The sequence below is a fragment of the Corythoichthys intestinalis genome, chromosome 18 (genome assembly GCF_030265065.1).
Source record: "Corythoichthys intestinalis isolate RoL2023-P3 chromosome 18, ASM3026506v1, whole genome shotgun sequence".
Lineage (NCBI taxonomy): Eukaryota > Metazoa > Chordata > Actinopteri > Syngnathiformes > Syngnathidae > Corythoichthys > Corythoichthys intestinalis.
In genome coordinates, this window is record NC_080412.1 from 17,359,278 (window position 1) to 17,384,138 (window position 24,861).

At 42.0% G+C, this 24,861-nt stretch overlaps 2 protein-coding genes across 3 annotated transcripts in view; one reads left to right on the forward strand and one right to left on the reverse strand.

The window, feature by feature from the left end:
• The window catches only part of pdlim4 (PDZ and LIM domain 4), a 58,683-nt gene extending 34,883 nt beyond the window's left edge, over positions 1–23,800 (reverse strand). The window contains exons 1-3 of the mRNA XM_057820402.1: positions 23,576–23,800; positions 14,386–14,537; positions 5,824–5,905 (exon numbers count right to left, since the gene is read on the reverse strand). Of these exons, the coding sequence (XP_057676385.1) occupies positions 5,824–5,905; positions 14,386–14,537; positions 23,576–23,668 (327 nt within the window). The 5' untranslated portion in view covers positions 23,669–23,800. The remainder of the gene's footprint in view (positions 1–5,823; positions 5,906–14,385; positions 14,538–23,575) is intronic.
• kcnip1b (Kv channel interacting protein 1 b) overlaps positions 1–24,861 on the forward strand; it is a 104,384-nt gene that overhangs the window by 42,968 nt on the left and 36,555 nt on the right. The window lies entirely within an intron of this gene.

Here is a 24,861-nt window from a genome sequence, read left to right on the forward strand (position 1 = left end):
ATTTGGGGCTGTTTTGCTGCCTCAGGGCCTGGACAACTTGCAATCATTAATGGAAGAATGAATTCAAAAGTTTATCAGGAGGTTTTGCAGGAAAACGTGAGGCCGTCTGTCAGACAGTTGAAGCTAAAAGGAGGATGGATGCTGCAACAAGACAATGTTACAAAACACAGAAGTAAAAAAACTTCAGAATGGTCTCAGAAGAACAAAATACACGTTCTGGAGTGGCCAAGTCAAAGTCCAGACTTGAACCCCATTGAGATGCTGTGGCTTGACCTAAAGACAGCGATTCATGCCAGACATCCCAGGAATCTGACAAAATTACAGCAGTTTTGTAGAGAAGTTTTGTAGAGAAGAATGGGCCGAGATTCGCCCTGATCGATGTGCCAGACTGATCTGCAGTTACAGCAGTGCTTCTCAATTATTTTCTGTTACGCCCCCCCCAAGGAAGACGTAAATGTTTCGCGCCCCCCCAACTCTGCCGCCACTGTAAATAGTATCATTTGTCTATTACTATTATAAGTACGCCTCTGCCTCACAGCGTATCCTTTTTTTCTATTAGAGAAAATAACAGATCAACTTATAAAGTATAACTTTATTAACATTGTTTTGTTCGTAACAGAAAAGACTTAACACGCATCAATTTGCCTGAATTAAACAAAAAAAAAAAAGTCACATCCAAACTGTAAAAATACACTCAAGGTACATTTTTGACCATTTGATACTGAAAAATAAAATCAGTAAATAATAACAAATTCAAATTGATTAGAAACATTAACTCATGAGGACAATATGTCAAAAAATTTTGACCGAAAAAACAAAACTGAATGGAAGAAGAAGGGAAAAAAAGGGTCTTTGGACAGAAGGACAGTTTTTATTTCCGCTACTCGCTGCTCCCAGTATCACCTCCAGTTTGCAATGATGTGGGGTTATATTGCACTGAGCATGCTAACAGTGCTCACTGGTTTACTGATATAACACTGACAAAGCGGGACGATTGTTGGCAATATTCGGCACGTTTTCGCTGAAAAACAACCAAGCAGCTTATCAATGAGATTGGGGTCTAATGCAGGGCCGGCCCAGGCCATTTGGGGGCCCTAAGCAAAATAATGCCAAGGGGCCCATATTTTTGGCACACCATTTTGTCACAGTGTACTGTGAATCCCATACATGCAATCCAACCCATATATCTATATTTTGTATATAAATCAGATTTTGTTGCACTGCATACTTCAAACTTCTCACCCCAAATGATTGTCAGTACTTACAGTAGATAGTGCAAAACCTTTTTTTAAAAGAGGCAAAAGAAAGAAGTGTTTTTTTTAAAGCTTGGCATTAAGTATCAAAACTCACAAAAGTCGAATACAGAAAACTGTAGTAAACAAAATAGAATATAAAATAAACAATTCCCAGACTGGGGGCCTCCTAGTGGTCAGGGGCCCTAAGCAGCTGCATAGTCTGTGTATAGGCTGGGCCGGCCCTGGTCTAATGTCTTTAAGTGGCGTCTTAATTGATTTGGCTTCCGGCTGTCCGCTATATTCATTTTTAGACACAGTAAACAGTGGTCTTTCCTCGTCTACCACTGTATTAAATGTCAAAGCCAAAAGGCAAACGGCCCAAAAAAAGCGCATTCTCAGCGGCCGAGGGAGAACCGTAGGTGAGGGCAGTCGTCGTGACGATCCCAAGCCGAAAATGGCACTTTTCGGGCGGACACGTGAGAACCGGAGAAGACAGTGGGTCGCTGCGTGAGTCCGGCCGGAAAACGGCTTTCGAAAACGGCGCACAGCTCTCCAGCTCTTCATTCATGAGTCACTTCCGTGTGCTCTTGCTTACTTCAAAAATACTGCGCGCAATTTGAAAATGAGAGCGCCACTGCCACCCACTGAGTGGATGTGCAAGTACACTTTGTTCTAGTACGGCAAAAAAAAAAAAGCATGTTCCCCGAGGTCACACGCGCCACCCCTGGCATCGCTCTGCGCCCCCCCGAGGGGGCGCACCCCACTATTTGAGAAGTACTGAGTTACAGGAAGCGTATGGTTGAAGTTATTGCTGCCAAAGGGCGGGGGGGGGCACAAAATATTAAATGTGATGGTTCACTTACTTATTTCCCCCCTTCTTTCATTGTTTGCATACCATCCTCATTAAAATATGAAAACCGATAAATGTTTGGGCGGTTTTAGTTAAAGCAGACTGTTTTTTCATCTGTGTGATTTTTGACAAAAATCAGAAATTATTTGACGGTGAATTTATGCAGAAATGTGAGAAATTCCAAAAGGTTCAGATACTTCCACACCACTGTATGTATAGAGAGATCAACTTACAATAAAGCATAACTTTATTAAGATTATTTTCTTTGTAACAGAAAATACTTAAAGCGCATCGATTTGCCTGGAAAAAAAAAGTCACATCCAAACTGCAAAAATACACTCAAGGTACATTTTTGACCATTTAATACTGAAAATTACAAATTCAGATTGATTGGCAACATTAACGCTGAGGTCAATATGCCAAACAATTTGACTAAAAACAAATTAATAGAACAAAAACGACAGTGTCATTGGGCAGAGGGACAGTTTTTATTTTTGCTGCAGGGTGTGTCAGATCCTTTGCTAGGGTGCAGGATTATTTTCCACTAAGCAACTTGGTATGCCACCTTATATGATACTAACAGTGCTCGCTGGTTTACTGATGTAACACTGACAAAGCGGGACAATTGTTGGCGATACACGGCACATTTTCGCTGAAAAAAAAAATCAAGCAGCTTCTCAATGTGATTCATGCCTACAAGTGCTGTCTTAATTGATTTGGCTTCCTGCTGTCTGTTGCAAACATCTTTAGACACAGTAAACAGACTGGTCTTTCCTCGTCTCCCACTGTAAAAGTCAAAGCCAAACACTACATGCTTCATATTTATAAATCCGAAACTTCATATTTCCTCGTCTTAGCTCATCATATCTCCTGTGCTCTTTGCTGTGTGTTCTTGTTTCGTTAGAAAATGCTGCGCACACTCTGAAAATGAGAGTGCCACTGCCATCCACTGAGTGGATGTGCAATTACACTTTATTCTCGTATGGCAAAAAAGGATGTTGTCGGAGGTCACATCGCTCTGCGCCCCCACTATATGAGAAGTACTGCATTAGCGAGAGTGGGTCAAACAATGAGTTAACTAGTTTGCTGCCAACCCTCCCATTTCAAATGGATTGCACCTGCCAGTCAGTGCCGTTGGTGTTCTTTGCTTTCATTTGTTCTCTTAAAAGTCAACATTTATTTGTTCCATTGCTGCATTGTAATGACTGGGAATTGTTTCCACCTGTCTTCCTGTCTATAATTTTCATTTTGGCTCTAAATAGTAAACGAGAAAATGATTGCGATACCTCCAGGGGGGCTGCTTTTGAAGTAGCGCTGATTGATGACAGCGACACCATTTTGTTTCCAGATGGGCTTTGCTTCAGGCTACAAGCGTGTCAGCGTGTCTTTGGTTTTGTGTAGTATAAACTCTGTTTTAGAAGGAAGCGGAGGAAGCCTTGCCAATCACTCATTGTGGGAGTTGGTGATGATAGTGACATAAATGCAGCAGCCTGCCAACAGTCATACATAGCATATGCTATTATCTCCATCCAGCAATTAGCTCAGTGTGAGTCACAAATGTAAATAACATGGTTTCCAATTGGAATGCAGTACATATGCGTGTCAGTTAAGCGAATGATCGCTGCCAGCACTCCCAGTTCAAATGAATAGGTTAATCTCCACTCTTTTCCGACTCCAAGACGGGACGATTATGGTGCGTCTGATTAAATCACAAGCTTTTGAAAAGTGATGCCTGCCTTGGTGGTATTCAAATCAAGAAACAATGAACTGTTTTTATACCGACCAAAAAAGCAACTTTGACATGTTACCTCTATTGGACTGGGATGACTGTCAGCAATCATTCAATGGCACTTAAATGTAACCTTCCAATACCAGCTATTGCAGTTCAAATGGATTTTATGTCTATTGTTTTTGATGGCAGTGATAGAGTTAAGGATATGTCGTCTCCGGATATGATGTAATCTAGACGAGACATGACCTAGACTGGAGTTCCATCTGTCTGGCCGTTTCAAAGCAAAATCCCTTCAGACATTACTGAAAAAGACCAAACATTTCATCCGTTTTCACCGCAAATCTTGACAAACGACACCAGACAATAAGACCGCTTTCATTGCGTTTCACGAGCTGTAAACAATACTCTTCTGGATGGACGCCAAATGTCGATTGATGAGGTGGCGGATAATAAATGCTACCTCTTTGTGTGTTTGGGCCATTCAAGGTCAAGAAGCTGGACGAAAGATGCTTTTCGTAGCGTATTGTCTTTTTCAGAATTCAGGCTCTTCCACACCTCCCATTCCTTCCAAAACTTTCTGGATCCATCGGAAAACTCAATACAAAGCTCATCTCCAAATGGCTTCATTGTGCTTGGAATATCCTGGCAGCTGGTACGATCAGAGAACAATTGAGTTTTTCAACACTGAATGCGTTTGTTCATTTGTAATACGCGAACGTTCTATTTCTGAAGCGAGGCTCAACTGTTTCTATGGATGCTGTTTATGATCAACAGTGTCACTCGCTTAATTTATAGTCCCAGATGGCAAGCCGTGGTCTGTAACGAATGATCATCATGGCCATCAAAAGACCAGGATCAAATTTGAATGGATTTTAGCCAATGAAATCAGTTGCACACTGTGAAATCAAAGCGGGAATAAAGCGATTCCCACGGCGATTCTCTCAGAACTCTTAATAAACAAGAGTCAATAAAAAAACATTTTTCCTATGAAGTTGCAAAGATAATTAGGAATCGCTGTTTGTTCCTATTAACTCATTGGCTGCCAATAATGGCAATAGACATCCGATCAATTTAAAGTAGGACTGTTTGATATTTGTTCATTCGCTGCCACCCTCCCACTTAAAATAGATGGGATGTCTACTCTTGATAAACTCATTTACGTGATTATGCCACATGATTGGATGTCTATCATTATCATCCTAAAAATTGAACAATTTTTTTTATTTGGAATAACCGTATTTTTCGGACTATAAGTCGCAGTTTTTTTCATAGTTTGGCTGGGGGTGCGACTTATACTCAGGAGCGACTTATGTGTGAAATTATTAACACATTCTTACATAATTTCACATGTTATTTTGGTGTTTTGGAGTTACACTGATGGTTTGTTAAAATTGTTAGCATGTTCTTTATGCTATAGTTATCTGAATAACTCTTAATAGCTATGTTACGTTAACGTACCGGCCACGTTCGCATTTCGTTGTTCATGCATCATGTAACATTATCATACTGTACACTTATTCAGCATGTTCTCTATTGTATTTTTCTTTCAAGATGACATATCTGTTCTATGTGTTGGATTTTATCAAGTAAATTTCCCCAAAAAATGCGACTTACACGCCAATGCGACTTATATATGCTTTTTTTCCCTCTTCGTTGGGCATTTTATGGCTGGTGCGACTTATACTCAGGTGCGACTTATAGTCCAAAAATACGGTAGATATTTTGGGTGAACTCTACTATAATGAACTCCTGGCCCCAAACCCCAAATGCCATGGTTTTTGGACAGCCTCGCTGTAACTAAAAACTTGCCGTTTATCCTGGTTAAATGTCTCTAATTTAAGTGTTATACCTGACCATGTGATGGTGTTTGAATATTTTTAACCATCATGATTTTGAGCAATGAAAGATGGAAAACATCATTCTTACATTTTCACTAGCACATTTTGGCATTGCCAATGGATATGTAGTTCACAGAAGTGTTTTTAATCAGCAAAATTAGTGTCTACCTGCAATTCAGATTCCAAGTAAGGGCTCGTCTTGCCATCTTCGCTAACCGCCGGCGACCACACTCGTTCTCCAGATCCCGACCTGAAAGACAATACGAGTAAGATAGATGGTCTTGATGACGATTCTGTTCTCTAGAGATGTAATCTCTAGCCCCTTTCACAAACATATCCCAGTAAATTCCCGTCTAAGGTGACGCGGGATTTACTCGCGTCATTGCTGTCACGAATGTAGAGATATCCCGGGAATGACGTGGGTTGAACACTTTTCACAGACTTGTCCCGTGTTTTCAATTGTCGCTCTGTGCAGGGAGGGCTGCTGGCGCGATTTTATAACCCGCACATTACGTCATTTTTGGTCGACATCGGCTGTCACAATGTTGGTCAAATCCTGTTTCGTTACAGAGCCGTAACTGCAGCCAATTCAAGCTCATCAACACTGTATTCAAGCCCAGGCGATCCAAGAAAAGAGTGCTGAGATATTAACTTGCCAGGCGCCATTCGACACCACTGCCGCACTTGTTTTGAAATCCCCCACATTGTGCTGGTATTTGAGTGTTTTTTTTTTTTTTTGTCTTATCGGCTCCGTGCCAACCGCTTAGATTAGTATTATTGATCCCCGTCGACCTACTGTCACAGACCTATTCTGTTATTCCCTCTTTTTGCCGATCACATGTATATCTGTATTTAAAAAACCCTTGAATGCATCCCTCTGTTGTTTTGTGCTTTGAGGTACAACCTTGTTTCCGCAGTTGCGGACCCTAACATCGTCAATAAAATAAACCACACATTTCCAAAGATGGATGATGGACTCTCTTCCTCGGCTCTACGATCCAGTAGCAATTGAATTTCGTTATGTTTTCAGTTTAATTTAGCTTTTTCCAGCTTGCTATGTTGATAATTGCAATGTTTGTTTACCGCTTTTCGTCTTACTGTGAAGAAAGAGGAAGTGTCGATCGGCCCGCCATGATATTTACGTCATCAGCCATCGTGCTGTGCCCCAGGAATTTAAGGCTTACTTTCACATACGCCTTGTCCAAGGAAAGTCTCGATCATTATACGAAGACGAGACCCGTGAAATGTTCGTGTAATCTCCGTGTCAGTCAACCCGGGAAATTGCTTTCACATACAAGGGCTGTCCGTTTAAATCCCGGGATTTTAACGGTGTTTAGTCGTATGTGAAAGGGGCTTCTGTAAACAACCCCAAAATTGTATGAGGCCATAGAAAAAAGTCTGAGGAATTGTCTTTCTCCGATACAATACAAGTAATGACGTCATCGTATCTGAGAGTACTAAGAAATAACCTGCTGATGCTGTGCAATATGTACTTTTCGAGATCTAGTTTCCAACTGCTGGTCTCTTTTCACAAGATGCAGTGTTGCCAACTCCCCGGTAAGGAAAGTAGCTATTGGCTGTCCTAAAATTCACTAGATGATGCCTTCACCTAATTTGCATGATTGGCCATTTGCATGTAATTGTAATGTGAGTAAAAAATAAACACAAGAAAAAGTCGCTAGATTTGTCACTCGTTGTTTTAGGGAAAAAGTCACCAAGAAGCTATGGAAAGTCACCAGATTTAGCGAGAAAGTAGCCAAGTTGGCCACCAGCTGCGCATACTGCCGTTAAAAAAAAAAAAAAAAAAAAAAAAAAGGCACTTATTGCCCTTCCCAAGATGACGATAGACGTGCAATCATCCTTTTACTGTGAATTCAAATGAGTTTGTCACTAGTTAGATGTCCAATCCATTTTAAGTTGGAGGGTGGCAGCAAAGGAATGAATGGCGCTCTTAAAAATACACCAGCTGAGGGACATTCTTTCATTTGTAAATTAGTCTATCCCACATAGACGTCCAATGGCGTACCGCACGCAGGCCATTTTTAGACCGTGACGTCGCATCGTAAAGCGGAAGTAAAGCCGAAGTGGGACATTATAGACCCGCCCTCGCATAGACACAACGTAATTAGTGCTACTTTTCTCCGGTAATCTTTCCAAAAAGGAACATGCCGATCATGCATTGCTTTTTTGGAACTTGTAGAAACGACTCTAGACATTACGACACATGAAGGATGTTCTCTTCATACCTTTCCGGAAACCAAAAACTCGGGAGGAAAAAATTTGAAGACCGAATCAACTTGCGCGGACTTTCACACCAGCTCGGCGAATCCATTCACGTTTCATATGCAGTCAAAATTATGTTGGGTTGGCATGGTCTAACTAAGTTATCCCCAAGAACGGTAAGAGACGTAGGACAACCAGAGGATATATATATAAGAAAGACAGGGCTGATGGTAAAGGATAGCTTGTTGAAACAGGAGAATGTCATTGTCAGTCGCGTCGATAAAAAAGCTAAAGCTATGCTTAGGTCGGCTCGTTTTTTCGTCTTTTTTAGCCTTTGACACTAAACCCATCTCTTTAACTGAACATTTTTATGTTCTTCCACATCTTTGCCAGTCAATTTGGCACCAGAGAATTGGTAGGTTTAGCTCTGTAAACATCTCCTTCGTACACGATTTCCATTCATTTCCTATTAGGGACAAACGGTGGCTTGTCCCTACTTAGCAACAGTAGCTAATGTCATGAATATTAATGAGCGGAAGTGACGTGTGCTTGCGGTACGCCATTCATTTGAAGTAGGGAGATTGCCAGCGACTCAACATTCATTTGCTAGCAACCCTCCCACTTCAAATGGATTAGAGAACTAGTGCCATCAGTGGCAGCCAATGAATTGAGCAATTTCTGCCCAAGCCATGATATAATTATTTTACATTCAAGTGAATATGCGGAAATTTAGTAATTAAATAAATATATAGATTTTGTGTATTAAAAAAACAACAACACACCTTTCAGTACAGTATCGGCCGATAACACACTACTTGAAAGGTGGAAAAGCGCTATATAAGTATAACACCATTTACCATTTACTGAGTTTTTACTGAGAATTGGTCTGTGGAGCCAAAAAATTGTATCGGTGCAACACTCCGACAGACACAATGAACCAAAGCCAAATCTGGGATAGTATGGTCATTTACAAGAATGATTACCTAATAAAAGTGTGATACTCCCAAGTGCCGGTCTGCAGATTCCTGTAGGATCAGAGAACCGGTCTCACTCTCTCCAGTTGATACATTAGATAAAGTCGTCAGCACGTCATAACTCTACAGTACAAGCCATCAAGCTTTTTTTTTTTTTTTTTTTTTTGCTTCTACAGAAGGGGGGTGATAACTTATTACATATATCTTTAGATTGCTTGTAATTGACTCCAGTTGCGTTGACTTACAAGAAAGAACATGACTCACTGACTGGCAGCTGTGATGAGATACATCATTAAAATACACTGCTGAGCTGAGCAGGCCTTGTTGGATAATTTACGCCTTCCCTTTTGAAAGGCAGAAAATGCAATTCTTTGGTGCGGTTTAAGCTAATAAAACCTGGTGAGTCACGGCCACAGGCTCGGGTTTCATATCGTGTCCTCCGAAAAACAACATGTCGCGTCGTCACCTCTGAGGCTTTTTCAACGCCGCCGTGTTTGTTGTCAAGCAGGAAACGATCCGAAACTGGGCGAGCTCGGGATGCGACCTGAAACGAGGACACGGAGCTGTCTTTGTGTGAGGCCCTCTTTCGTCCGACAAAGGTTCAAGTTATGCATGATAGAATTATCGGTTGTCCGGCAACACTTCAGATATGGACCACCGGCGTCAAGTACGCTCTTACAAGGCGTTTGACGTTTCCATCCATGTGTTTTCAGAGTGTTTGGTCGCGATGGCGACCTCACACACAAGCGCCGTTTGTACTCAGACTGAGACAGAGCTACTTTGAATAGACATTATGGGGAGTACAAGGACGACCGCATTTATCATCAGTCCATAATAAAACTGAGAATGCCAAGATAGAGACACGAGTGGAAAATAGGAGAAAAATCAGCTTTGGAGTTATGGCATCAAGAGTGCCAAAGACGCTAAATTCTTACAAAACATATTAAGCTTATCTCTCGTCTGAAATTTATCACTTCAAACGTACCTCCTCAACACAATTACTACTTTTCTATTTTTGTAGGAGCTTTAGGTTAGCAATGCAGCGATGTGAAATTGGCAGCAAGATCGCGCCCGTTGCATCATTTTGTGTGGCCCGCAATATTAAATCCTGTACACTGAAAGAAAGGATTTGGACAATTTTTAGGTCAACAATGTCTCTAAACTAAGAGTCCCCATCTGCCGGGCCGCGGACCGGTACCAGTCCGTGGCGCATTTGCTACCGGGCCGCACAGAAATAATAACCTATTATTGACCGCATTCTGGCCGAATTAACCCTGTGCCCCTGTTTAACACACCAATATCCCTGTCTACTCTAGATATAATACTACAGGATAGATTAGAATGTCGTCAATGAAATCCATTGATTGGACTGCTAGCAGTACATCTTGTTTTGTGTATATAATATATCTATGGTCGCTTGTCCTCGATAATAACATATTATCAGGCAGCGGGCAAAGCACATTTGTTCCCGGAAATAATTAGCCCCCAAACGAGCGAAGATGACTGGAAAACAGACGTCTTTGAAGATATTTTTACAGCGAAAAGGGCACCTGACGAGCCAGAAGATGAGCCAACAACCTCGAAGACCCACGAACTGCGAAGGAGTGGATTTGTGACCCGTTTGTGAATAAACCGAGTGATTCGAGCATGTCTGTGCAACAGGAGGATCAGCTTGTAGAGATCGCAAATGACGGCAACCTTAAATGTACATTTGAAACAACAACTCAACCGAGGTTCTGGATTAAAGTCATTCCGGAATATCCTGTTATCGCTACAAGAGCATTGAAAACCTTGGTACAATTTCCATCATCGTATCTTTGTGAAGCGGGCTTCTTAATTAATGCTTAAGGTGAAGTCGTTAATGGTGAGAGAGCGGTGTGGAGTTGTTGTGTGCAGCTAACATGGCAGGATGTATCTGAGGAGAACTTTTCTACATGTCCTTCCATGATCAAACGTAAGTTAATATTCCTTTCTTTAAAGGAAGTTTGTAGTGTTTACTTTGGAATCGCTGCATTTGCGGCCATGTTTAACATTACGAGCATGCGCAGAACCGCATCGTTGCAATTTTTGATGGGTTGCAAAATTTGTCAGAACACCAGTCCGTAAAAAAAAAAAGACCCAAATAACACCGGTCCGTGGTGCTAAAAAGGTTGGAGACCCCTGCTCTAAACGGTTTGTTGACATGATGAAGATTCATTTGCTAATTAGTCAATTAATCGTGGCAGCCCTAATGTACCTGGCAGGGCTAGACATCCAATCCATTTGAAGCGGGAGCGCTGCAGTGAATGAATGACCGTTCATTGTATCCCACAGTCTTCTCAATTCAAATTGATTGGATGTCTACAAGTGATAAACATGATTGGACGTCTGTTTCGTCAAGCATTCTTTAAATCTTGCACTGAAAGATACCCAGCATAAAAAATCCAGCTGTGGTCTGCCTGCAAAGAGCTTGTTATTTCTACGTCCTTTCACTCTGATGGCTACAGCAGATTTGTTGAGTCTGGCGGATGAGGGGGTCGTCGTAACCTGGTCCTCCAGCCATCGGCTCCTCATATTTTTAGCTTTTATACATCAGCAAACAAGACATAAAAGGACACAAACTATTACAAATACTAGACTCTCCCAGGATGGATTTCTCTGTCTTTCTCTTGGTCATATTTTCCACTCCTTGACCAGGTTTAATTTCCTGATAGTCTGTTTTTTTTCCAGCGGTCGGATAAGTTTACTTTGGCTTCTTGAGATAGGCCGGGCTCCACAGTAAGGATGAGACGCACGGATAGAAACCCATCATCCCTAAATTGAGACGGAATATCTGCACAAATCCTTGTCCAGGTCATCGGTCTGTCACGGTAATGTTGTTTGTTGATGCTAATGGCTGTCAATGTAGGCAAGGTCATAAGGATACATGAGGTAAGCGCTGACAATTATAATGACAGCACCTGAGAATGTCTAACAAAGAGACCGTGTCTCCATAGTTCTAATGATGTGGTGTTTTTAATCAAACCACAAAAGACAGACTGAAAAGTTGGGAGGGGATGAAGTGAGTTTCTTTGGGCCTTTTGTCCCCGCTGGAGTCCTGTGTTCCTTTGGTCCAGTGCAGCCTTGTGAGCAATTCCTCAGTGCTGAGTCACAGGTCAGATCCCCCAGCACCAGGGAAACTCGGACTCTTGTCTTTTCTCTGCCTGGTGTCTGAAATTCTTAAGCTCTGTAAATGAATGCGCCTGTAACCTTGGGGAAAAAAAACATCTTAACCAATCTACTTCATAGGGTCTGGAGAAGGATTACACCAAAATGATTTGACAGATTTACACAGAACATGGAGGTGGGTTGGGATACAGGCCAAGAGACCGGCAGATCCAGAATTTTTTTTCTTAGTTTCTCATGGAGCAATGTGTAAATCTGAGCTCATCTTGCCCCTTGTGGAGGCCTGAGCTCTACTCAACAGTCCAGTTGCATTGACGTTTTCCACCTGTTAAACTCCAGTCTGGATTTAATCCTGACATTGTTCTTTAATGTTAGTAAAATTGAAGCACAGCAGGGGTGTCCTTTTATGAACAAGACACGCTTTCAGTCAGAGTTTTGGCACATCCATCAGCGGGGGACTCCATCCCAGCAGCCTGGCACTTATCCCAATCGCCATCTGCCTCTTAGGACTGTGCAACCACACAGATTTCTCCAATAAGCCCTGGCAGGAGTGAAGTTGTAGGCAGCGTGGAAATAAAATTGAAGGATAAAAAGAAGAGGGAGTAGTTTAGGTATTGCGAAGGCCAACAGGTACATGGAGAATTGAGATAGGGATCATTCTGGTACTTTTGAGTCATTGCAACTTCACTTGTGGATCTCCAAGCAAGACATAACAGCAAAAAATAATAAGACTGAGAACTTCTGTCATGGACTTTTAAGCAATGATTCCAATGATCCAGGGGGGCGCCCTTCTAAAATACTCTGAGAAATGAAGCCCGTGACAGTAATGGATGAGGAAACATCCGAAGAAACATTCTTGCATTACACAGCAGACCTCAGATCCGTGGAGCGCACTGTAATTTGCCTTCCCAGGCAGACGTGCAGACTCATATATTTGTCCATCGGCAGCAGCGGCAAATTACAGGTCTCCCATTTCTCCTGCTTTGACTTGGAGTATGTTACAGCATTGGCTTTTAAAGGGGGTGGGAGGTCCTCAGAACTGTTGTCCTCTACTAGGATTATGTTCCTGAGAGTCAGCACAAGACGGCTAATGGCTGCAATTACCTTTTATTAAATATTTCAAATGGCGGCAGGCCAAAAGTTCATAAAAATGGAGTCTCGAGCTTCCAAATACTTGACGACAGCTTTTTACCATTCAACTATTACACTACTGTTTCCTCCCTTGCGTTCTGATAATGACCCACACCTTCTGTGGCAGATACTTCAGCATTTGATTTCAAGTGACAGCCAGATTTGTGATTCACGGCTCTTCTTCCTGGCTTTCATCTCCTCACTGTGCTGCCGTATCGCTTTGCTCTTGTCTGCCAGCAACAACTGTGCCTTTTCCTATTTTTCCCTTCATTGTGAGGATTCTTTTCGCCAGAAATTCCGGATCAGAGCGACTGCAACACATGGTTTGGGGGAATACTTTGGGGGAATCTTTTCCATACACGACTTAGCTCAGAAGCCTGTCCTTTCCACTTCACCGGCAGTTCATTTCACCTCTGTGCTAAATATGTCGAATGTAAACGCCTCACCTCCCTCCCGTCCGCCGGTGGGGGGGAAACTCACACTGTAATTATTCAAACAATATATGACCGTGAGGTTGCATACCAGTGGAAGGCACTAGTTACACCTTTGCCAGACAGCCGAATGCTATTTTGTCAGGCCCGAAACAGAATTTGCTGCCATTGACGGCAATAGTCGTCCAGTCTGTCGGTCTGTTTGTTTTCCATCATTCAAATGACAAACGGTATTTCCCTCTTTCTTAAATCTTTAGCAGTCAAATAAGTAATATCACAACTTAATGGAATAAACTTGTCACTCCTAATGCGTCCTTTTTGTTTTATTACAGTGAATCACATTTTCACGATGCGGAATGAAAACACTTCTTGACATAAAAGCACCACTTTGTCAGCTTTATCTTAAATGCGTGGAAAGTTGCGACAGCTGCACAGAAGCTGCACCTTAGCCGCTTCTTGAAATAACACCGACGTGGACAAACCACTGCTTGGTGCTCAGTTGCTTGGACAGAAGAGGGTGTTGGATGTTTTCGAGTACAATGAGAAGAAAATTTCCTGATTTAAAGCTTTGACTTTCCACAGTGAACTTACAACCAGAGAGCGAAAGACTCCTTGTTGTCTGCCAATTGGCAGGTTTCACTTGTAAACGAGTCAGAAACCACAGTTTTTCTTCAAGTCGCAGCTTTTTCCCTGCCTTGCTCGTGTTTAACTCTTTCAGAGTCAACACACAACATACACATTTTTTTAAATAACGAGCCATTGCTTTGCCTTCTTGGCAAAATTTCAGATAAGCCTACTTGCTGTATTAGAAAGACAGAAGAGACTACCGGCTGATGATGAGCGTGAGCTGTTGAGTGCAGTTTTTGATGCGGTTCTGGGCCTCCATGTGGGTCATGTGTTCTGTGACGTCACCGTTGATGGCAAGGATGGTGTCACCCGGACAGAGGTCTCCCTGGGCCGCCTTGCTGCCGGCCGTCACCTGGTCACAGAGGACAGGTCAGGAGGTCATTGAAAGCAATAGATGCTGCTGTGAGTTTGATAAATGAGTTTATCACTAGTAGAGGTCCAGCCATTTGAAGGGGGAGAGTTTAAATGGATTGGACATCTACTAATGATGAACTCATTTACGAATGTCATTCTGGGGGTGTGACAAAATATCGATATATCATGATAATTTGCATTCCAAAAGGTTATCGATACGCTTATGCCAAGAATCGAGATATCGTTTTAAAAAGTTGTCGATATTTAAAAATAAAAAATTGCTACCAAAATCTTCCACCATCTATGGCTGCCATTGATGGCGCTCTATGCCCAATTCATTAAGACCTGGAAGGGCGAATGAACATCCGGTCATTCGAAACCAGAGCTTTCACAGTCACTCTTTCAATTTTCGGCGTATTTACAGGTCACTTTCTGTTCATTTTAGGGCATCTACAGGTCACTTCCTGTTGAGTGTGAGTCATTGCCTATTCATTCCTGGATCACTTCCTGTTTTTTAACCCAAAAACAGGATGTGGCCCATAAAATGCCCCTAAATCAACAAGAAGTGACTGAAAATCAAAATGTAATGACCTGAAATGGCCCAAAATTACCTCGTTGTCGTGCATTGGGTACCACTGACGACCATAGAAGTGGGAGTGGCCAGTTTGAAGTTGGAGGGGCTCATTCATTCGCTGCCACCCTTCCAGTTCAAATGGATTGTATGTCTACTAGTGACATTTAAAGCACAGAAGGATGAAGATAGCTTGTTTTTCTGTCAGTTATTTTGTAGAATATCCTAGAATGATTACCTAACTAATGATAATCCTTGTATCGCTATATGGTGAGATCATCGTTATCATGAGCTCTGTATCGCAAATGGTATCGTATCGTGAGGTACCAAGAGGTTCCCACCCCTAGTCATCCCTCAACTGGGCCATTTAAGGTCATTTACCTGTTGATTTTGGGGTATTTTATGGGTCACTTGCTGTATATTTTGCATTACAGAACAGGAAGTGACCTGGGAATCACCCAAATGAAAAGGCAGTGGAAAGGCAGTGACTCAAACTCAACAGGAAATGACAAGTAAATTCCCTAAAATGAAAAGCAAGTGACCTGTAAATGCCCCGAAAATCGGACCGAATGATTGTGAATGCTCTGGTTTTGACTGAACGAACGTTCCCAGTCTAAATGGATTGGGCGTCAAGCACCGTCAATGGGAGGCTTTTTTTTTTTATTTTTTAAATTGACACCTTTTTTAAACGATATCTCGATTCTTGACAGGAGCATATCGATAACCTTTTGGGATACAAAGTATCACGATATATCACCATTTCGATATTTTGTCACAACCCTATTTGAGAGTGTCTTGAGATTAGGCCCTTTGACCATTCCACCTGTGGACGGAAATCAGACACCGCTGAAACACTGACTCCAGCGCTCTCCAGAGCAAAATTACAATCCGCGTCCCCAAATTGTGCCCTGAGCCAAGGAGATGTTATAATGTTGCAGTTAACGAGAGCCTTGTTTGTGAAGTAATTACGATTTCATTTTTTACTGTCATCTTTTCGCCCATTGGCTAGCGTTAAATTGTGAAATTATGTAATGTTGGTAATTTAATATAAAGGAATATTGCATTAAATATTGCAGTAATGCATAGGTTAGCAAATAATTTGGTTTGTGTAGCCTTCTAAAACAGCTTTTTTGGTTGTCTTGCCTGTACGGCACCAATGAGGGTTGACCCACCAATTGTTTTGGTGCCTTTCACTCAACTCTGATACTACCACAAAAGCTGAAACTTTGTTGTTGACTTTGTCCCCCCTTTCACACAGTCTGTTGTTAAACCTCTAGCATAACTTCAGAAAACAGAAAATCTGTGAGTTGATTTCTAGCTCCAATTCTGTATCAGTCCCCTTCACATAGCCACATCCCCGACATCCTACCTCTTTTACACCTGCAGTGTAAACCAGAAAATGTGTCGGTTGACTCTAGTTAATCAGTACCTTCACATTCTTGTTACTCATACATACAGACTAGAAAAACACACGCAGTCTTATTCAACATGTCCATCACAGCTTGAATACACTGCACGTAAATTTGCGTAAATTAGTCCTGAAACCGAGATGGCGGGTTACAATTTGATCCCTGCTGCGACCTCCATGCACGCCGTGCAGTTAAGTGTTTTAAAAGCGAAAGAGCTGAAGTTCACGCTCCATGAAGTGCTAATAGCTGAGTCGTGTGGTTCGCATGGGGAATTCCTAATTTACGGCCTCTGACTGCACCGCACCCCCAACCACCCCAATACTTTCCCCCCACTTTTACCCGTGACTCAATTCCAGTAAACTGAGAGGTCATTGTGGGAAGTAAGCGCGTGTGAAAATAAACACGACACCTCAACACTACAACACTATGTGCTTTTTGTCCGTGTGGAAGTAGAACCGGCTCAGTCTTGCTTGAGTGGACAATCGCCCAACAGGAGGTCATGGTTTACCCACGCTATTTAACCACCATCACCTCCAGTCATTATGTGTGAGTAATGTCTGTGCAGCAGTCAGAGATATTAGGAACACCTTTGCAGTCCGACTTTACTGCACGATCCATAGAAAGTACTGAAAGGTAGCAAATAAAAACAGGCTTCAATATACTTTTAAGCAACAAAGCACGACAATGGCCAATGAGATAAAATTGGTTTATAGTCAGGTGCGCTCTTTTGTTTTACATGCAGAACAAAGTTCAATATTAACACCTGACAGCATTTGAAATATACAGTGGGGCAAATAAGTAGCTAGTCAACCACTAATTGTGCAAGTTCTCTCACTTGAAAATATTAGAGAGTAATTGTCAACATGGGTAAACCTCAACCGTGAGAGACAGAATGTGGAAAAAAGACAGAAAATCACATTGTTTGATTTTTTTTTTTAAAGAATTTATTTGCAAATCATGGTGGAAAATAAATATTTGGTCAATACCAAAAATTCATCTCAATACTTTGTTATGTACCCTTTGTTGGCAATAACGGAGACCAAACGTTTTCTGTAACTCTTCACAAGCTTTTCACACACTGTTGCTGGTATTTTGGTCCATTCCTCCATGCAGATCTCCTCTAGAGCAGGGATGTTTTGGGGCTGTTGTTGGGTAACAGACTTTCAACTCCCTCCACAGATTTTCTATGGGGTTGAGATCTGGAGACTGGCTAGACCACTCCAGGACCTTGAAATGCTTCTTACGAAGCCGCTCCTTTGTTGCCCTAGCTGTGTGTTTGGGATCATTGTCATCCTGAAAGACCCAGCCACGTGTCTTCTTCAATGCCCTTGCTGATGGAAGGAGATTTTCACTCAAAATCTCTTGATACATGGCCCCATTCATTCTTTCCTTTACACAGATCAGTCGTCCTGGTCCGTTTGCAGAAAAAAATCCCCAAAGCATGATGTTTCCACCCCCATGCTTCACAGTGGGTATGGTGTTCTTCAGATGCAATTCAGTTTTCTTTCTCCTCCAAACACGAGAACCTGTGTTTCTACCAAAAAGTTCTATTTTGGTTTCATCTGACCATAACACATTCTCCCAGTCCTCTTCTGGATCATCCAAATGCTCTCTAGTGAACTCCAGACGGGCCTGGGCGTGTACTTTCTTCAGCAGGGGGACACGTCCGGCAGTGCAGGATTTGAGTCCCCGGCGGCGCATTGTGTTACTGATAGTAGCGTTTGTTACTGTGGTCCCAGCTCTCTGTAGGTCATTCACTAGGTCCCCCGTGTGGTTCTGGGATTTTTGCTCACCGTTCTTATCATTTTGACGCCACGGAGTGAGATCTTGCATGGAGCCCCAGATCGAAGGAGATTATGAGTGGTCTTGTATGTCTTCCGTTTTCTAATAATTGCTCCCACAGTTGATTTCCTTACACCAACCGTTTTACCTATGGCAGATTCAGTCTTCCCAGTCTGGTGCAGGTCTACAATTTTGTCTCTGGTGTCCTTCGACAGCTCTTTGGTCTTGGCCATAGCGGAGTTTGGAGTGTGACTGACTGAGTTTGTGGACAGGTGTCTTTTATACCGATGAGTTAAAACAGGTGTTATTAATACAGGTAACGAGTGGAGCCTCGTTAGACCTCATTAGACCTCGTTAGAAAAGTTAGACTTCTTTGACAACCAGAAATCCGGCTTTTTTGTAGGTGACCAAATACTTATTTTCCACTCTAATTTGGAAATAAATTCTTTGAAAATCAAACAATGTGATTTTCTGTTTTTTTTCCCCCACATTCTGTCTCTCATGGTTGAGGTTTCCCCATGATGACAATTGCCACGTTTACATGGAGCCAAATATTCCAATTACAATCGGAATATTTGTTCAAACCGAATAAATGTGTTCCATATAAACACCTCATTCGGAATGAACAGGCCCAAACCGAATGGAATTTCATTCCGATTCACAGGGGTGGAATATTCCTTTTCCCAAACCGATTAGAAGTAAAATTATATCATGTAAACAGGGAAGCGGAATGGTGTCTGGTTGCGTTCTTTCTGCGCATGCTCCGTACTGACGTGGTGACGTCACTTGGTGAAGTAAGTAACGTCACTTGCAACATGGCTTCCAAGCACACGCACAGCTCACCCACACAACTTTTTAAATGAACGGCGTATCATTCTGAAGTTTTGTTTCCACTCAAAAAGTTAAAACAGCAGCTGATCTGACGATCGATCTCCATGTTTTGCAACGTGACGCTTTGTTTTGATTAATCTGCGCATGTCAGACGGCAGTTGTCAAATGTCCTTTCGGAATAAAGGCAGTCACATGTAAACGCTGGATCGGAATAGATGAAGTCACATGTAAACAGCTGATGTGAAATTTCCATTCGGAATGATTTGAATCGGTATGAATAAAAGTCAGCATGTAAACGTGGCTAATTACAGGCTTCTCTAATCTTTTCAAGTAGAGAACTTGCACAATTTGTGGTTGACTAAATACTTATTTGCCCCACTGTAAATGCTTCAGTGTTATCCAAAACGGAAAGTGACACATATCTATTCATCTCTAATTAGCAATACTAAAATGCAACATTACCACAATGACTTCATTCATTGAGCTAATTATTGACAGACCTAAAGCTAGTGTTAGTTGGTATCACGTTGTTACAAATGAACTTCGCGTGGTCATGCGTCTTCTTTATAATTTGAGGCACTAAACTGTTCCCTAATTGAAACTTTACGATGTCCTCATTAAAGTGTCTCTTGATCTTAAGGCCAACATCCGTTCTCCCTCTGTCTTGGTTGCATTGTTTTGGCGGGCTAGCAGTGAATGATCATGCATCAGCACCAGTGACTGTAATAGACGTCCAATCCATTTGTACGGGACTTGAACAGTTCAAATGGATTGGAGGAAAACGAGAGTGGCTTTGGGTCACATGTGCATTCCACTGGAATTTGGTAGAGCGAGGTCAATGGTAGAAAGCAATGGAGTTCATGAGCTGTCCTGCTAATTTCTCTCCTGTATTTTTACATGCAACAGCTCAAATGCTGCATGGGTTCCTCTGCAAAATGACTTCGTCAAACCAAAATGGTTGACTTCTAGTTCCAATTTGACTGATCCGTTAAGACTTTTTGGATGCTCTCTTAAGCTTCCACTCCAATCTTGTATGTGGCAAGCATGTGGATGGCCAAGCAAGTAGGGATGCAATAATACCGATATTTGTATCCGTATCCATACTGATACAGAACTAAAATGACATCAGTATTAGGGAGGACAAAGAAATAACGTAACGATGTTGGTCAAACTGTACTGTACTCTTCAAGATCTACCGTAATTTCTGGACTATTAGGCGCACCTAATTATAAGTCACCACCCACCAAATTTGGCAGGAAAACCCCATTTGTTCATGGATAAGACACCCTGGACTATAAGCTGCAGCTGTCCTCACTGTGTTATGGGATATTTGCACCAAAAGATGTTAACCGGAAACACGTTATTTGACAGCGGCATCATAAGCCTGTCATAAGACCAAATGAACCACCATGAAGCTTTGAACCAATTGGCTGTAAAGCTTCGTTGCTTCAAGAAGCTTCATTTGGCCATTACTGCTCCCTTGGGGGAGACAGTCAACCTCTGCTGCCACCTGCTGTCAACACTGTTGTCGTCCAACATGCTGCCTAGCATGAATTGCAGCGGTATAGTCAAAACAATCAAAATTCATGTTCTTTGCTAATTATTTCTTCAGTTACTGTTCCAGTTGTTTCATCAAGTGCTAGTTATGGTATTTTGGGAACACATTTGACAGTGGCTCCACAAGACTGTCATAAGCCCATCATAATTACGACATGACACTGCCATGAGCATTAATGAATGCTTATGACACATGTCATCCAGCAAATTCTCACTTTGAATAGATGTAAAAGATCCGAGCTGGACATAAATGGAGTTAGTGATCTAATTTGCCGGATGACACTTACTGACATCTGCCATAAACATTCATTAATGCCCATGATAGCGATAGAAAGAAATAAGTAAATAAGTAGTAGTCTTATGGCAGTCTTATGATGCCGCTGTCAAATATAGTGTTACCTATAAACACACACCAAAAAAACCAACAAATAAGCCGCGCTGCCACAGGATTCAAAATGAGGGAAACAAGTAGTGGCTTTTAGTCCAAAAATTACGGCAGTTTCCAACCACCCTACCCAAAATGGCCACCAACTACGTACACCGCTATTTTAAAAAATGAGGGTTTGTCATCCTTCCCCAAATGATGTTAAACCTCCAATCGTGTGTCACCCAATCATCCTTCTGCTGTGAATTTAAAATGTGTCTATCACTAGTAGACATCCATTCCATTTAAAGTGGGAAGGGTGGGAGCAAATTAACATGAGACTAAAATTAATCTCATTAAAATTACATAGGTTAAAATGCTACCACCATGAATCCTGCAGTAATTGTATATGTTGCTGGAAGTTTAATTCCCTGCCATTGACGACGATACATGTCTGATCCATTTGAACTGGGAAGGCTAGCAGCGATCATTCATAGCCAATGAATTAATGACAAGATTATTTGTGGCTGGTGTGTTTTTGCAAGCACGTCCCAGAAGCAGACTGCTGCCGTATTTAACACGCCTCCACAAAATGCCACGGCTGTCATATCAGTGACAAAAAAAATGTTTCCCGGACGCCTCTCATTTGTGTCTGTCTCTTTTTCATCAACTCGCACCAGGTTAAAAGGTGCATCCCAGCATATTGGCAGTTTCTCCTTTCTGATTAACCATTTTAAAAGTCTTATTCAAGATGTTTGGAAACCTTCTGTCAAGGACTGCAACGAGCTAACGGATATGGACCATTCTTCATCAAAATGCCATTGACGTCGACAGCTGCTCAGGCACAAACAAATGTAGTGAAATGGACGCCGCCAAAATGTTTCTTTTAAATGCAGGATCCACACAAACATTCACCAGCTGCTCCCTTGTCTCATTATACAGTATGACATCCTCAAGACCCGGTTAGTCAAGTGATGTTCAGAAATTCAGGTTTTGTATACAACATCGTATAGTTTGTCGGTTTGTTGCATTTGCTTTCAGTTTGTCACTGCCAGATTGCAACAGAGAAGCCAAGAGTCACAGAAAGGCAGAGCAAGTGGACATCCTTGTACATTTATCGGTCCAGTTGTGGACTGTGCAGTTAAAGATTAGAGGTTATATGGGTTCATCCTGAAAACCCACCCTTACCCGGAAGCTCATCAGCCAGAACCTTTGGTGAGGAGTGGGCAACGAAGCAAAATCAGGACTCCAGACTCTTTGCGTATAGCATGATTTGCCTGCTCTGGGGAGTGGGATGGAATGGGGGGTCATAAATCTGTAAAATGCCCCAGCCCTGTAGTTAGAGGCTTTGCTTTTAAGGAGGGGGGGCTGGAACACCTGGAATCCTTCAGCAGCACCATTGAGTGCTGTTGAAAAAACAAATGTCAGCACCCCCTTCTCTAACCCCCGCCCTTCCCATCCCATATACACATACTGTACACGCTCACATCCCCAACCTCTGTGCCTTTTCAAGCGGCACCACCATGTGTTTACCCTGACCGGAATGAAGCGAGCAGCTACTGGTGGAACCTCTGCCAAACTCGCTGACGCCTGACCCATATACTGAAGAGGTTCGGGAGAGTTCGCCGAGGTTCCGCGTCACAATGGATGGATTCTCTTTTTGTATTTTACGGTTTGGATGCCAACTCAAAATAATTATTCATTTACTTTGGAAAAATGCTACCACCAAATTCCATTTCAGGACTACCCCCATGGCTGCCATTGACAGCTACAGCTCCCAGTGGAAATGAATTGGACGTCTATTACCGTCAACGGTGCTTTATCCTTGAGGCGACGCAACGGTGTCGTCATTTTGTCTTTTTCATTTTTTGGGCACCTCCCAGAGTAAATGACTGATCTCGCATTTATTTTCTTTACATATCTTATAAATACAAATGTTAATTAAACCGAAACAATTCAAATATAATAATAATACATTACCCCACAAAATATTCAAAATAATTACTCGTTAACTATACAAAAAAAAAAAAAAAAAAAAATGACAAAAAGGTATATAATTTAAAATATTGATTAACCCATAAAATATATAATATTTTAAATTGTAAGTTATTCAACAAAATACTAATCACAATGACAATTATAAAATTTGGTGTTAAAAGACAATTTTTAATTTTAATCAAAGCAAAAACTAAACCTTATGAAAATAATACTCATTGAAAATTAAACCAATAGTATAAAACAGAATTAAGAAAAATAATAAATTAGTTGTTAACTCTCGTGGGGATCCTAATTCCATCGAGAAAAATCATCCTTTTCAAATATGCTAATGTTATCGTTACATATACAGTAATTCGTTATAATAAGTTAACATGTGGTAAAGATAACGGAAAACAACTGTCACGCGACCCATGAGTACTTCTAATAAGATTAATTCATTCATAACTGGGTTAAATTTGTTAAACTTGTTTTTCACTTTAGAAAGTGAAGAGAGTAAACGGTAAAATTACTGCTTGCTAACGTACCCTGGAGATAGTCAGCGGTGTGCTGAAGTCGCGTCCCCCGACCAGACGAAAGCCCCATGGGGAAGGTCCTTTTAGAGTCACGCTGTAGGGCATGCCGGTGCCGGGGTGCCTGGAGACCGCGACAACACAAAATATCCGCGCGGGGAAGGAAAGTGACAAATCCTGCTCCGACCTGCTGCTAAGCGACGCGCTCTCGCCTGACAAAAACTCTGCTGAGGTTTTGAATCAAGTTTAAATAACGAGAGCCGCCAGTGACGCACCGTGACGGGGGCCGAGCAGCCCGCTCTCCCTCCTCCTCGCCGCGGAGAGGGAGGCGCCCACTCTGGAGAGGAAGGCTCCTGCCCTCCGGATCCACGCTTCATGCTATACGTCAGTCCGTCCTCCTCGTTGTCATCTTGTAGTTCCATTCATTCGAGCATAGGGACGGTGGGAACATAACACTTTTCAGGATTCTCATTGTCCCTACCAACCTTTAAGCAGCCTTATTCTCTCGCCTTATTTGCATTATATAATGAGTTCAGTTATAGAGTGTATTTAGACTGTCTTCCCATACAGTGGGGCAAATAAGTATTTAGTCAACCACCAATTGTGCAAGCTCTCCTACTTGAAAAGATTAGAGAGGCCTGTAATTTTCAACATGGGTAAACCTCAACCATGAGCGATAGAATGTGGGGAAAAAACACAATCACATTGTTTGATTTTTAAAGAATTTATATTTCCAAATTAGAGTGGAAAATAAGTATTTGGTCACCTACAAACAAGCAAGATTTCTGGCTGTCAAAGAGGTCTAACTTCTCCTAACGAGGTCTAACGAGGCTCCACTCGTTACCTGTATTAATGGTACCTGTTTAAACTCATCGGTATAAACGACACCTGTCCACAATCTCAGTCGGTCACACTCCAAACTCCACTATGGCCAAGACCAAAGAGCTGTCGAAGGACACCAGAGACAAAATTGTAGACTTGCATCAGGCTGGAAAGACTGAATCTGCAATAGGTAAAACGCTTGGTGAGAGAAATCAACTGTGGGAGCAATTATTAAAAAAAGGAAGACATACAAGACCGCTGATAATCTCCCTCGATCTTGGGCTCCATGCAAGATCTGACCGTGTGGCGTCAAATTGAGAACAAGAACAGTGAGCAAAAATCCCCGAACCACACAGGGGGCCTAGTGAATGACCTACAGAGAGCTGGGACCACAGTAAAAGGCTACTATCAGTAACACAATGCGCCGCAAGGGACTCAAATCCTGCACTGCCGGACGTGTCCCCCTGCAGAAGAAAGTA